The sequence below is a fragment of the Eurypyga helias genome, unplaced genomic scaffold (genome assembly GCF_000690775.1).
Source record: "Eurypyga helias isolate BGI_N326 unplaced genomic scaffold, ASM69077v1 scaffold20271, whole genome shotgun sequence".
Classification (NCBI taxonomy): Eukaryota; Metazoa; Chordata; class Aves; order Eurypygiformes; family Eurypygidae; genus Eurypyga; species Eurypyga helias.
Genome location: NW_010231769.1, coordinates 50,939 through 63,412, shown reverse-complemented (window position 1 = coordinate 63,412; position 12,474 = coordinate 50,939). Strand labels below are relative to the sequence as shown.

At 38.9% G+C, this 12,474-nt stretch overlaps 1 protein-coding gene across 1 annotated transcript in view; it reads left to right on the top strand.

The window, feature by feature from the left end:
* The first annotated feature begins 572 nt into the window (after positions 1 to 572).
* Positions 573 to 12,474, top strand: part of USP54 (ubiquitin specific peptidase 54) — a 52,635-nt gene continuing 40,733 nt past the window's right edge. Inside the window, exons 1-2 of the mRNA XM_010161213.1 lie at positions 573 to 854; positions 3,486 to 3,578. Of these exons, the coding sequence (XP_010159515.1) occupies positions 708 to 854; positions 3,486 to 3,578 (240 nt within the window). The 5' untranslated portion in view covers positions 573 to 707. The remainder of the gene's footprint in view (positions 855 to 3,485; positions 3,579 to 12,474) is intronic.

Sequence of the window (12,474 nt, the reverse complement as noted above, 5' to 3'; positions counted from 1 at the left end):
TCTGGCACGACCGAGCATTCCAATTGCAAAAGGAGGATCAGGAGAAGAAACTTTTAAGGATCGCTCGCAGAATTAGAAGAACTGTTAGAGACCTTTTGCTGCTTTGAAGCTCTTCGCTCTCACGTCCTGAAGTTGCTTCTTTTTCCCCTGTGAAAATAATGTCTCCTTCATCACCCAAGATAGACGTAACTGAAAGAGAGCTCCCAAGGTTTTATTTTGGTTTTGATTTCTCTGCTCCCTTACTAATTGGATTTTTCCCATTTTCTGCAGGAGGATTATAAAGGGATTAGAGACGCTGGGGTTTTTGGGGTGTGGGAGGTAGCTGTTGTTTTTCTCCTCTTGATTCTGGGACCTCCTTAATTTGGCATTTGTTCCCTGAAGTCACTGCCTGTTTGGAAGCAGGAGAAGCAGCATAACAGATGAACTTGCACGGCCATGGATTCCTTCCTTCTGCAAACTTTGTATGTGGCTGCTCGTAAAAGAGGTTTTTGCATATGTAAGCATCAAATGAAGAATAGCATCCTGGGCTGGATTTAAAAGAAGCACACTGCTTATGTCCTGTGAAACGATAAATTCTGTTTAAACTATAATTTAAAGAAGATTGGATCTTGTTCCAGTTTTGAATTTTGGTGGAAGAAAGGAAAGGTCAGATCAAGTCAAATACTCTGCCAGCCTAAACTTGCATATTCTACAGCTAAAACGGGAAGATGTCTTGGAAAAGAAATTACTTTTCTGTGGGTCGGGGGAACGTACAGGGCATGTTTACTCCACGAAATACAACCTCAATAGCACCCAGTAAAGGTCTCAGCAACGAACCAGGACAGAACAGTTGCTTCCTGAATAGTGCGCTACAGGTAAGAGCACATAATAAAAAACGTTTCTGCCTTTGTCCTCTCTCTATTGCAGCATTTTCTTAGGCTCAGCTGTGCAACAGATATAGCCAGGCTTGACAGCATAATTGTTTCTGGGCCTGGATAGATTAAAGGTATGTTTAGAAATGCAGATTGAGTTCTAGAAGAGCTTTTTTTAATTTTCAGCTTGTCCTGATGAAATCAATAACATTCACATAATTATGACTTGTGTACTTGAATCTCTTGTTCGCGTAAACTTGTAATATGTCAAGCAAAGCTGAAAAAATATGTAGAAAATTTATTTTAAAATAATAGAATATTGAGTAGTTTGCAGTATGTCTATTCCTTAAAGTAAATTTAACTTTTTTGTTGAACCAGTCAAGTTCAAGGGTTGATAATTACCTATACAAGATCCTTTTTATGTAGTCCAGTTTTCTTTCTAACTGATGATTTGTAGCTTAGTTTAGATCACTGAATCTTCACGTCCTGATTTAGAAGAAAAACCTTTTCCTGTGTCAGAATTCAGTGTAGTGGTATGGCTGCTATGCTGGTATTGTCACCATTTAGGTGTTTTGAATGTGTGATTTTTTTTGAGATTCAGCCCTTGTGCCTGCAGGTTTTAAAACCCTTTCTCCACGTCGGTTTCCTTCCCTTCATATGACTTGTCTGTGTAGCACAGGCTGTCACTGTTTTTGTTGGGGTGGTTCTGTTGTGGATTTTTTTCCATGGATATGATTAAGTTTTTGATTAACTTCAGGCTTCAACCCCCATGATGCAAATAATACAAATAGGAAACACACGTGACCCTTAATATGCCATGAAATACAGGACCTGGGTACAAAGGGAACTTATAAGAAGAAAAGTGGAGTTTCTGGTTATGTACAGTGTTAGTTGCTTCTGTTAAGTTGTAAGGTGTAATCACTGGCTGCCTCCTGATCCTGAGTTACTGAACCCAGGTCAGAACTAAGTAAAGCCTAACATCAACTGATGCCATGCATGAAGATGAAAGCCTGCAACCTAGCCTCTAGTCTTCTACATAAACTGTTCTGGTTCTAAAGCTCAAGAGAGAGAGGATACCAAAAATATTTACAGTCAAAGCTGAATTAAAAAAAAAAAAAAGTAATAATTTAATAAAATATGTACTTATGGGTTTTTATCTTAATTTTTTAACATTCCCTCTTAGTCTGTGAGGCTCTTGAATGTTTGTTGCTCCTTAATAGTAAGTATTTCTATAAACATTCAAGATAAACTCCAAAGGCAATTACATCAAAAAATTGGACTCATTCCTAAATGTATTAGTTTTTGTACTTTCGTGAAGTCTGCAGTAGTTCTTCAGGAATGTTGTGTGTAATCAGATATTTCCAAGGCTTATGTTGCCTCCCAGGCCCTTAAATATAGGGAGGGTTTGAGTGTAAACATAACCATCACAATTCTTAAGTTTTGGGAAACTTTATAGATTGCATATTCAATAAATGTGGTTTTAACTGTAATTGTAGGTAATGTCTGTGTGCTATAGTTAGTTCCAGCTGGAAACACTTACGGAAACCAGTACAGTATTTTTCAAAGTGCTGATTTATTTTTCCCAGCCAGTTGCTCGGACAGATTAGTCAGAAATAAGAAGTTTGGCCTCTCTGTTTATGCTAACGAAGCATTTAGAGAGTCACATGCCAGCCTGGGCCATGCTGCTCTGTCCAGAACCTAGCAGAATACAATTTAGGTCAGGGCTTCTTTCAGTGCAAGCTTCTGCCTCCTGAAAGGCTAGTGGCCCTCAGGCTTGCAAGAAAGTCCAGTTATTGTTAGCTGCAGCTGAAATAGCCAGCACTGACCACATTTATATATAAAAAACCTGACTGTGAAACACCTCAGAGGTTGGTATTTTTGTTGTTTTACAGATAAACAATTAAACAATTGCCCAAGTTTGCACCGATTTAGTGGTTAAACTGAAGAATAAAACTTGTCTGGTTGCTTTTATATGCTGTGACCATACCTGGTCACGTACTTGGTATTAGCCACCGTACCAGTCCTGAGAGAACACTGCCCACACAGGTTAGGGTTAGAAATCTGCCAGTAATCATGGCATGTAAATACGCTTACTAATGATAATAATGTTGGGAAAGGCTTTTAGTAATTTATCGTTTTGACTCGCAAGAACTTGTTAATGTGTGTGCTGTTGGCCCTTCATTTTTCCAGCGTTTGGGTTTTCTGCTCAGAACAAGGAGGCTGCTTAGGAGGTGGAAGGATGGATGATTTCCTGTCCCAGTTGTTGGTGGGGCATCCTTAGCAGCTTTGCCCAGCCTTGTGTTGCAGCTGCACAATGGCTGGCCATGGTGCCAGCACGTGGGAGCAGTCAGGGCACTGCCACAGGGACAAAGAATGGTGTTTTTTAAATCTAAAAGCACATACAAAGAATTTCAGAGGGATATCTTACTGTAAATTAATGTATGCAAAATCTACAGCTGAGTAAGAAAGATGAAAATGTCAACTTGCAGTTAGATAATAGTCATCCCATTTTAAAAGTGACATTCACTGACATTGGTGTACTTATGGGATTATATACCATCTGCAGTGTTAGCTTTGTGCAGTATTTTACTTTATATATTTATAAAACGAGTTGTGTCCCATTTTGTGTTTCAGGTCCTTTGGCACCTGGACATTTTTCGCCGCAGTTTCCGACAAATCACAACGCACAAATGTATGGGTGATTCTTGCATCTTCTGTGCTCTTAAGGTAAGACTTGGAAATAAACGAAAAATTCTTTCTTTATAAAAATGAACGGAAATATTTCTGATATTTGATTAATAAGTGCAATCAAACTTGCATCTGGAAATTTGCGAGACCAAAGGTAAATCTGATAGATAGTGGCCCAAGATAGACATAGTACTGTTTTAAAAATATGTTTAAGCCAATAAACTGTGAAAATGCTATAGGCAAGGTTTTGGATACAAGGATTCTTATCAATGGAAAGTGGATCATTGTGAGCCTCCATATTGTTTGAAAGTTTAGTTCAGGCAGTAAAACACCAGTTTGCTTTGCTTTTTCTATTTTATCATTTGGTTTATAAAGATCATACTGTATATGCTTTGTATGCTCTTCAGAAGTTACCTTTCCTTCAATGATACTTCAAATATCAGTATATATTTAGCTTTTTAGCTTTAATCCTTTCTGTTCAAAATTGTTGATTATGTAAGACTAAAAGGTATTTTGTACTGTCAATACTGATGTCTGCATTAAATGGCTTAGCACTGTGTGGTCTCTGTTTTAAAAAAACGTCAATTCTGTTGTAGGTGCAGGTACAGTAACTGGCTGTCATAGATGCTGCCTGGACAATAAGAGCTAGATGCTAGCTCTGATTCCCCGTACAGTTATGTACTTGATTAAATCGTGCAATCTGTCTCTACCCATTGATTTTTAGCATTTCTGTTGTTTTCTGCCCTCCTTTCGAAGTTCTGCTACTTCAAACCCGTGGCTCCTTCTAACCTTGTGGGAGAAATGGACGTGATGAAAACACAATGAAAATACCAGCTTTAATCTTCCTGAGCACTGATTTTTCTTTATGAAATTGGGACTGAGATTTTCTTTGATCAAATGGGTTGTAAAGTGATCAAATGGGTTGTAAAATCTGACTAAATATATTTAATTCATTGTGGGGTAAATTTATTGTCGTGAATTCTGTGTGCAATAATGAAAAGGACAGACAGCATGTTTTATAAATATGACAAAATAGAGAGTGCAAGGTTTAAATTAAGAACAGTTGAAGTTCACAGGCAATATTTATAGTATAATAGCTGTCTTGCTCCTGACTTTACAGGTGCTCTGGTAGAGACAGGCTTGAAATGAGTTATCTAGTGAGTTTTTGGACTGTTGTTGCAGGGTTTTCCCTTGCAAAAGAACAGCAAAGAGGAGACAAAGGCATGAAGAAAGGTAAGTAATTTACTTGTGAAGGGAAATCTGTCTCAAGACAGATCTGTTGAAATGATGAGACAGGATGATATTTACAGCAGTATCATCAGAAGAGGATATAACAGTGGGTTAGGAGCAAGATAGCACATCCAAAGTGAGAAATGTAGCTAATCCGGACAGAAAAGGTATAGTATTAAATATACTGCCTGCCTTAGAGGGCAGTGGCAAGACTTAGGCATGATCAGGTTTGAGTTCAAGTTCAGTGGGATAAATAATTTGAAGCTGATTCTTGGGTCATGCCCTCAAGTATTGCTAAGTGATTGTTGGCATTCTTTGGTAGCTCTGATGAGGATACAAAGAAAAGGATTTAGGAAACCATCACGAATATATGATTTTGCTGTTCTTGGGTTTAATCTAACAGCAAGATAAGGCAAGGGAATACTAGGAGGTCATAGAATCATAGAATGGTTAGAGTTGGAAGGGACCTTAAAGATCATCTAGTTCCAACTAGGTCAGACAGGTTCTGCCATTTGAATGAAGACAGACTGGAGTCTGAGGCAGAAATGAGAGGTTTTAGTATAAAGATAATATTAAAAGTCTTTCTGAATGAGAGTACTGAAAAAAAGGAAGAGGGGGAAAAGTGATGCTGTAGGAAAAAGGAGAGGATGAACCTTTGTGGAACTGGTATTGAAAGATTAACTTTGGACAAAGCTGCATCTTGCTCAGCGGTATAGGACAGATGATAGGATCTCTGGAATAGATATATTAAAAGCAGGCATTGGGTCAAAGAGTGCTTAATTTTGTTGATAAGATCCTTGATTTTGATGTCTTGCTGAAGTGCGCTATTATAAACTTGGAAGTGACAGGTAGAATGGCAGGATTCACAAATTGTATGCCTGCAGCCATATGCTTATCTTTTAAATTAAGCAGCCTTTGGGGAAAAAAGAAAGATTGCTGCGCTCTCTTCTTGCTCCCAGATGTCTGCAAGGATTTTTCTGTTTCCCATCTGAAGTTCTTACACTGCCATGCTTAGCCAGAAGGTGTTACAAACCCTTTTCCAGCAAAGCACCAAGTTGCACCAAATTCTGTAGTACCTTTGCACATTATAGAAAACTTATATCTGTCTGTGTGCAGAATTCTTTCAGCTCACAAAACTCAATGTACAGTGGAAAACTCTGCAGAAATGCATAAACAAGTAAAGAACTATCTGAACAAGTACTGCCCACTGGACTGTGGGCAGTAACCAATACTTAACAAAGTAAATAAATTAATTCCAACTGGCTTTAATCCAAACCAAATTGTTTGTATTTTCTCTGTCTGCAGTCTGTTCTTCATGGGAAATTTCAGTGTGTTCTACCCAAGCCTAAAGCAGAACATTCAGAAAGTTTACAGACATCTATTGTAGAACTATATGGGGGGGGGAGTAGTAGAAATTTGTTTGTTAGAAGTTATGGGATTGTTTTACTCCTGGTTCCCTTAACTTCATAAAGTAACTCACAATCTTTTTACGTTTTTTGCTATGTGATATGATAAGTTTCCACCTTTATTAACTTGTGTAAAATACTGATGTGTGTACATAAATGTTTGAACATTTTCCCCCATTTTTATGTTATTATCAAGTCAAATAATATTATAAAGGTGCATGTTAAAGGATGTCACTCTAACTCTTAAGTGAAATTGGGAATGGAAATATCCCCTCACCCTCCAGAAAAAACCCAAACACCCAGAAGCATGGGTTGTCTGGCTTGCATGCAACTGTAGGGATACTAAATGATAAAGCTATACAAAAGGGATGGCCCCAAAACTTGGAGGTGATCATATTCATCTTCATAAACTCCTTAAGCAGACAATGGAGGCGGGGGAAAAGGCTCTTTAAGGTATTTACTTGTTCTCTGCTGCCCTCTGGATCATTGTTATCCAACTACTCTTTTTCTTTTTTCCTCCTGTAAAAGTCTGGCTGTCTGGCACGTGCTATGTGTAAACTTGGGTAAGACAAGTGCGATAATGTGCTTAATATGCACCTAATACTGCAAGCATCACCAAGAGCGTGTTTTATGTCCCAGTGCAGCAGAGTCATCCCTTCCCTCATGGTGCCCATCTCTTCCCCTGCCCCAGCTCTCCTAGCTGCTCTGGGAGCCTTTAACTGTTGCCCTGCCAGTGTGATGCCAGCTTGGCCTCCAGGTCTTTGACATCCTCTTTCTCTTGAATCTTGCCTTAGGCTTTGCTAAGATGAGGGAGAAGATGTGGCTGGATCCAGTGGGAACACAAGAATTTGGAGCTCTATGCCATGTGAAAAATCTCCCATTAGGGTCTGGGGAGAGGTAATTAGCCTTGCATGCTGTCAGGTGGATCTGCCCGAAATACTTGTCCAGAGCAAGCAAGAAGGAGGCAGGACATGCTTACTCTTCTCCAAAGCATGCTGGCATGTTCAGATTCCAGCCTGGCCTGGGAAAGGGGTGATACTTGGTGGGAAGAGTCTACATCGCATCCTCACCTCGACTCCAGGTTCCCTTTGCTGAATACCTCCGGTATTGTGCAGAGAGGATTCAGACTCTTCCCCCGTTTTGAACTGGTGCTCTGAAGGCGATGTTTTCTTCCCTTTGACTTTAGAGGAAGATAGTTTTCAATAAGCTAAATTTAGCCTTTGAATAACACCAAAGAAGTTGTATTTATTTTCCACATTTTCTTGGCTTGATGCAGCTGTTTCTAGAGATTCTAATGCCATGCACTGTATTTGCTGTAAATGCTCAGCTAGCTCTGTAACTATTATTTGTAACTTTAAATTACCTTTATTTATAAAATGAGGGATCACAGGACAGTGATGTCATACCTGATATCAAATCCCATTTTTTCTACTGCATGGAAGACATGCATTGCACATGTTCTTCAAGTGATTTTAAAACTGGCTGTACTACCTGGTTGTGTTACATGGCTGCAGAATGAACCTTGGAATCATTTCAGGTGTACATTCATTGGTTATTTTGAAGGAATGTTGCTTCCACAGATAGAAAAAGACAAGGCAGATCTGCAGACTCTGTGGTGGAATCCCAAACACTGTTCCTTAAGATGTCACATTATTTAAGTGGGTTTTTTCAGCACACAGGCTGTACTTACGGCTGTGTGGTTTGCCTGCCATAACACTTGAACAGCTTTTTTATTTATTATTAATGTTGCAGTCTACTGTGTTCTGTTTTATTTTCCTTTTTCGAGAGCATGACTTTACTTTGGTGTTTGTTTATCACAGCTGGAAAAGGGCAGGAAGGGGGAAATCCGTCCACTGTACTGAGCATGCCACAGAGAGTTTGTTCTCCTTCCAGGGATTGTACTGGGAGCTCCATAGTGCCAGGATATCGGACAGAGTGTGTTTTGTAGTTTGCAAAGAAGAATGCTCTATTGATTGATAAATTCCAGTAGGGCTGGTCTTTTCTGTAATTTGGTCATGTGCAACAAAAGCAGGAAGAATGTGACTTTTTGTGTAAAACGTTTTTTTCTAAGGTGAAAACTGAGAACAATAGGTTATTGGAGTGCTTTAAAGAAGTGGAATGGCTATACTTTGTGGTTCTGATTAGCCACTTGATTTCAAATGAGTGGTTTGTTATGAGATAGTAGTGGGTTGGTTGCAAAGGTTTCATCCTCTTGTTTTGTGTTTTTTCTTCAAATTAAGATAGTATTTCAGGGTAAAACAGTAGTAAAAATATAGAAAAATAATTACTTTTATTGTTTAAACGTGGTGTGTGGTTTTTTTCCCAGCTGGCACTGCCTGACAAACCAGCAACAAGCACAGTTTCCTGAGTTAATAAACTGGCAATTGAAGCTTCCAAATAATGACTCCCTTTTGTAATCTTGATCAAGCAGTTAATAAATTGCCACCTAATTGTTGTGGAAACTCTTTGATGTGGGTTTCTTTTCCTGACACCCTCCTAAACAAAACTCACAAAGTATATTTTTATTTGATTTTGGTAGTAGCCAGGGGTGCCTGACTTTGCAGTCCATACCAGGGACCTTATGTTAATGTTTGGGGCACAGTGCGAGTGAAAATGGGAGACTGTAAAAGAAAAGAATAGTGAAAATCTAGGTTGTTATCAGATTTGGAGGTTTGGAAAGAGGTCCAAAAGCACAAAACAAAGTAGAGGTAGAATTATTTGCACTCTTGAAGGCAAATGTAACATGAGGAAATGCAAGGAAGAAATGTGAGCTAGTGGAAATACTGTGGGCGGAGGCTGATGTGGTTGGATGGGAGAAAAGTGATTTCAGCAGCCAGAATTTTTATTAAAACATGTTGTAATCGGTAAGATGCTGCATCAGAAGAGCATTATGCTGTGGATGAGAGATTAGGTACTGTAGACAAAAGTCCAATGAATTGTATGGAGTAAGAAGGGCATGCTATTGAAATGGAGAGAAAGTTTGTTTGGGTTGGTTGGTTTGTTTGTGTGGAGGGGGTTGTTTGTGGGTGTTTTTTAAGATAAAAAATACTGTCACGATATTGACATGTTGAGCAGCGAGAGAAGGATGAGGATTGACTGTGTTAATATTTGTAACTGTTTCTGCCTTTTAGCAAAAGCTAATGTAGGGAATAATAAAGCATCTCAAGGAAACATGTTGTTCTTTGAAAGAAATACTACAGCGCTAGAGCTGCAGTGATATCCCCATCCAGGAGGAACTTCTGCACAATGCTGGAAGAGAATAATTAGTTCTCAGAAAGCTGCCAAGGAGAGAACTCAAATTTCCAGTGCGTGGACACTGATCTGATTTCAGTAGCTGTTGTCTTCAGCCATCAATTTCTTCTTAATGCCAGCCTGCTTCTGCATGCTTGATTAAGAAGTCATATGTGCATGTATATCAAGTCTGGGGTTTGTTTCATCAGTATGGTTAGATACACATTGCAGATGTCAACTTACCCCAAATAAATTGAGTACTTCTTTCCTAGGGAGAAAATGGATTCCAGACACTGTTAGAGATAATTTGGAGCAAATCTTGTAAACTGTGAGGGATTCACAGATATTTCAATTTTCTAAATCTGTAAAAATTAAAAGAACTCTAACTCTCATGAATTACCTCAAAGAATAATTACTTTCTTTATTCTCTAACCAAATGAACAACAACTCTGTTTATGATCGTGCATGGAAGTTTAGCATTCTGAAATAGAAATCAGGTTTTAACTTCAAGACTTGTATGATGAAGGTTCCTTCTCTCAAACCTTAGGTTGTTTTCCTTTGAAGCTTTAGAAGGTTTATGTTGATTCCCCATGCTTCCCAGACTGGAGATTATTTTGGGAGACTGCTGACTCTGCAAGCCCTTGTTCTGATGCAAGTCAGAAGCCCAGACCTGTAGCAGGAAGAACATGAAACTTCCAGTTAGGAAACTAGAAAAAAGGCTTCTGAGTAGTAATAAGCCGAGTGAGGCTCTGAAAAAGGTTGCGTGGGATGATTAAGGCATTTCCAGATTTTCATGTCTCTGAGAGCAAGCTCGTGAAAGATCAACTATGTAATCGTAGTTGGTCTTGTATTAGTACTTGGGAAGGACTAGATGGACATTGGCAACTTACTCCTCTTAAAGAAAGTTTGTGCTTCTTAATTCTGACGTCTCTGCTACCCTTTCTGAATCTTTGAAGATCTGTAGGGAAGGGCATATGGAGGGAGATGGGCTTCTTTTCTATATAGACCACAGGAATGCAGTGTAACCAGAAGACATACTTGCTATCTGAAAAATCCCTTGCTCATGCTGTTCTTTGTCTTGGCTTGTAGACCTACCAACATGCCAAGAATAGGTCATCAGTGTAGAAATCAAAGTACGGTTGTTAACACAATATTCATAATTGTTCAGATTTTGTTAAGCTATCTTTTTAATCCTTGATTTTGGTTAGTGAAAACTGGTAAAACAGGAGAGACTTCCCTTGTTTATGAAGCTTTTAGCACTCTCTTTCCATATTGTTGCAGTTGTTAGGGATACACTCACTTGTGTTGGAATGTAGCCACTGAGAGAGATCATTAGTGTGGTGATCCCCATATAGTAATGGGGTTTTCACACTAATGGGATTTTCATTATCTTCAAATTCAGTTGAAGTTTTTGAAAGAGGACAGAGTTTGAGTGTGTCATATATAAAGTTCTCATTATGTTCCAGAAGCACTTGGTGAAAAGGTGTCATGAGAACTCCTTGGGCAGTGTCAGCAGTGCTTTCCTGGTCTGTGCCCAGATGGCTTTGACCTGTGTATGGAATAAATGTGTTGGTGATTAACAGTTATCACTCAAGGGCAAGAGCTGAAATTAAGGACAGAGATCTGATTTAAAGTGATGAAACTGCAGGAAATGCCATCTAAGCCTGAGAGACAAGAACAACCTGTTCTGAAGGCGAGCAAAGAACCTGTCTTGAAAAATAAGGAAAAGGGGAAACACCCTGCCACCCTCCCCCACCACCACCTCCCCAAAAGAAAACCAAACCCAAAACCCATCCCCAAAACATTGACCACCCCAAAAAACCTTGACCAAAACCAAATGAAAACCAACCTCCCTGTGTCCAAAGTGGTTTTGACTCCATTTGAAGTTCTTTTGGGATCTCGCAAACACACTGTGTTCCAGTGTGCTCTAAACTGCACTGTGCAGTGACATGGTAAGATTTGATCTTTATTAGATTAAAATGCACAATTACTCACTGGTTTTGAGACTTTTTTCTTTTTTTCTGTCTTGCAATCTAAATAAGACTATACTGTTGCGTGCTACTTCATTACAAATTTTAGGAGGCATTCTTCTGTATAATAGTGGGAACTTTTACTTCCTGATTTTACATACTGGAATTCTTCACGGATTTCTTTGTTACTGAATTACTTCTGTGGTTGTCGTAACAGATACCAGTTTTCTGCTCTTTATACTTAAGGAAAGTTTCTTAGTTTTAACTTTGAAGACTGTAATTATTTTGTGATGCAAAAAAACCCTAACATGCAGGATCTTGTGAAAATAGTTGTTTATCATCAGGATCACTTTTTCTTACTAGATCTGTGTTGACTACTAGGTATGTTATGGGCAAAAGCAGAGTATATATTCTTTAAGGATGCAAATTTAAAGTAAGAGTTTCAGTTTGCTTGTTTGCTTTTCCTTTTACCTATTTTGGAGCCTGCATTGATTTTCTCCTCCCCCCACCTACCCAAGAGGGCAGAGCCATTTTAGAGCTCTCATGGAAGCAAACCGGGTCCTGTCCATCAGTTCCCTGCAGTGAGGCTGTGTGCCAGTCACTTGGCGAGTATCTCAGTTCTGTGTCTCAGATCTATGAAGTGAGATTGCTAACCAGAATAAACACATTTCTAAAGCACAGTCATGAATATTTTCAAGTGCTCTTAAATTATTTAATGTGAAGTGCTGAAGCAGAATTGAATTATGTTTCACTGCCTTTTTTTTTTTTTTTGAGGTTCACTGAAATAAAAAAATTTACGCATGAAACATGAAGCTTGCTCTGTTATCAGTGACAGAAATGGGAATCAAGGGTGTTAAATACAGGGGCTTTGTCATTCTTCCCATTTTTATATATGTATGTATAGAAGGTAACTGAGGAGAAGTATCAGCTGTAATTCATCTAGTGTGAGACAACTGCCTCACAGCCTTCTCTTTATTACCACTTTCCTCATCATTATTTGATACTCTAGTAAAGGCAATATTAGGGGAGCTATGGGCTTCAGCACAGTGGGCCCTCAGCCATGAATGAGCACTAGAAAGACTACTGGAATAAAAATAG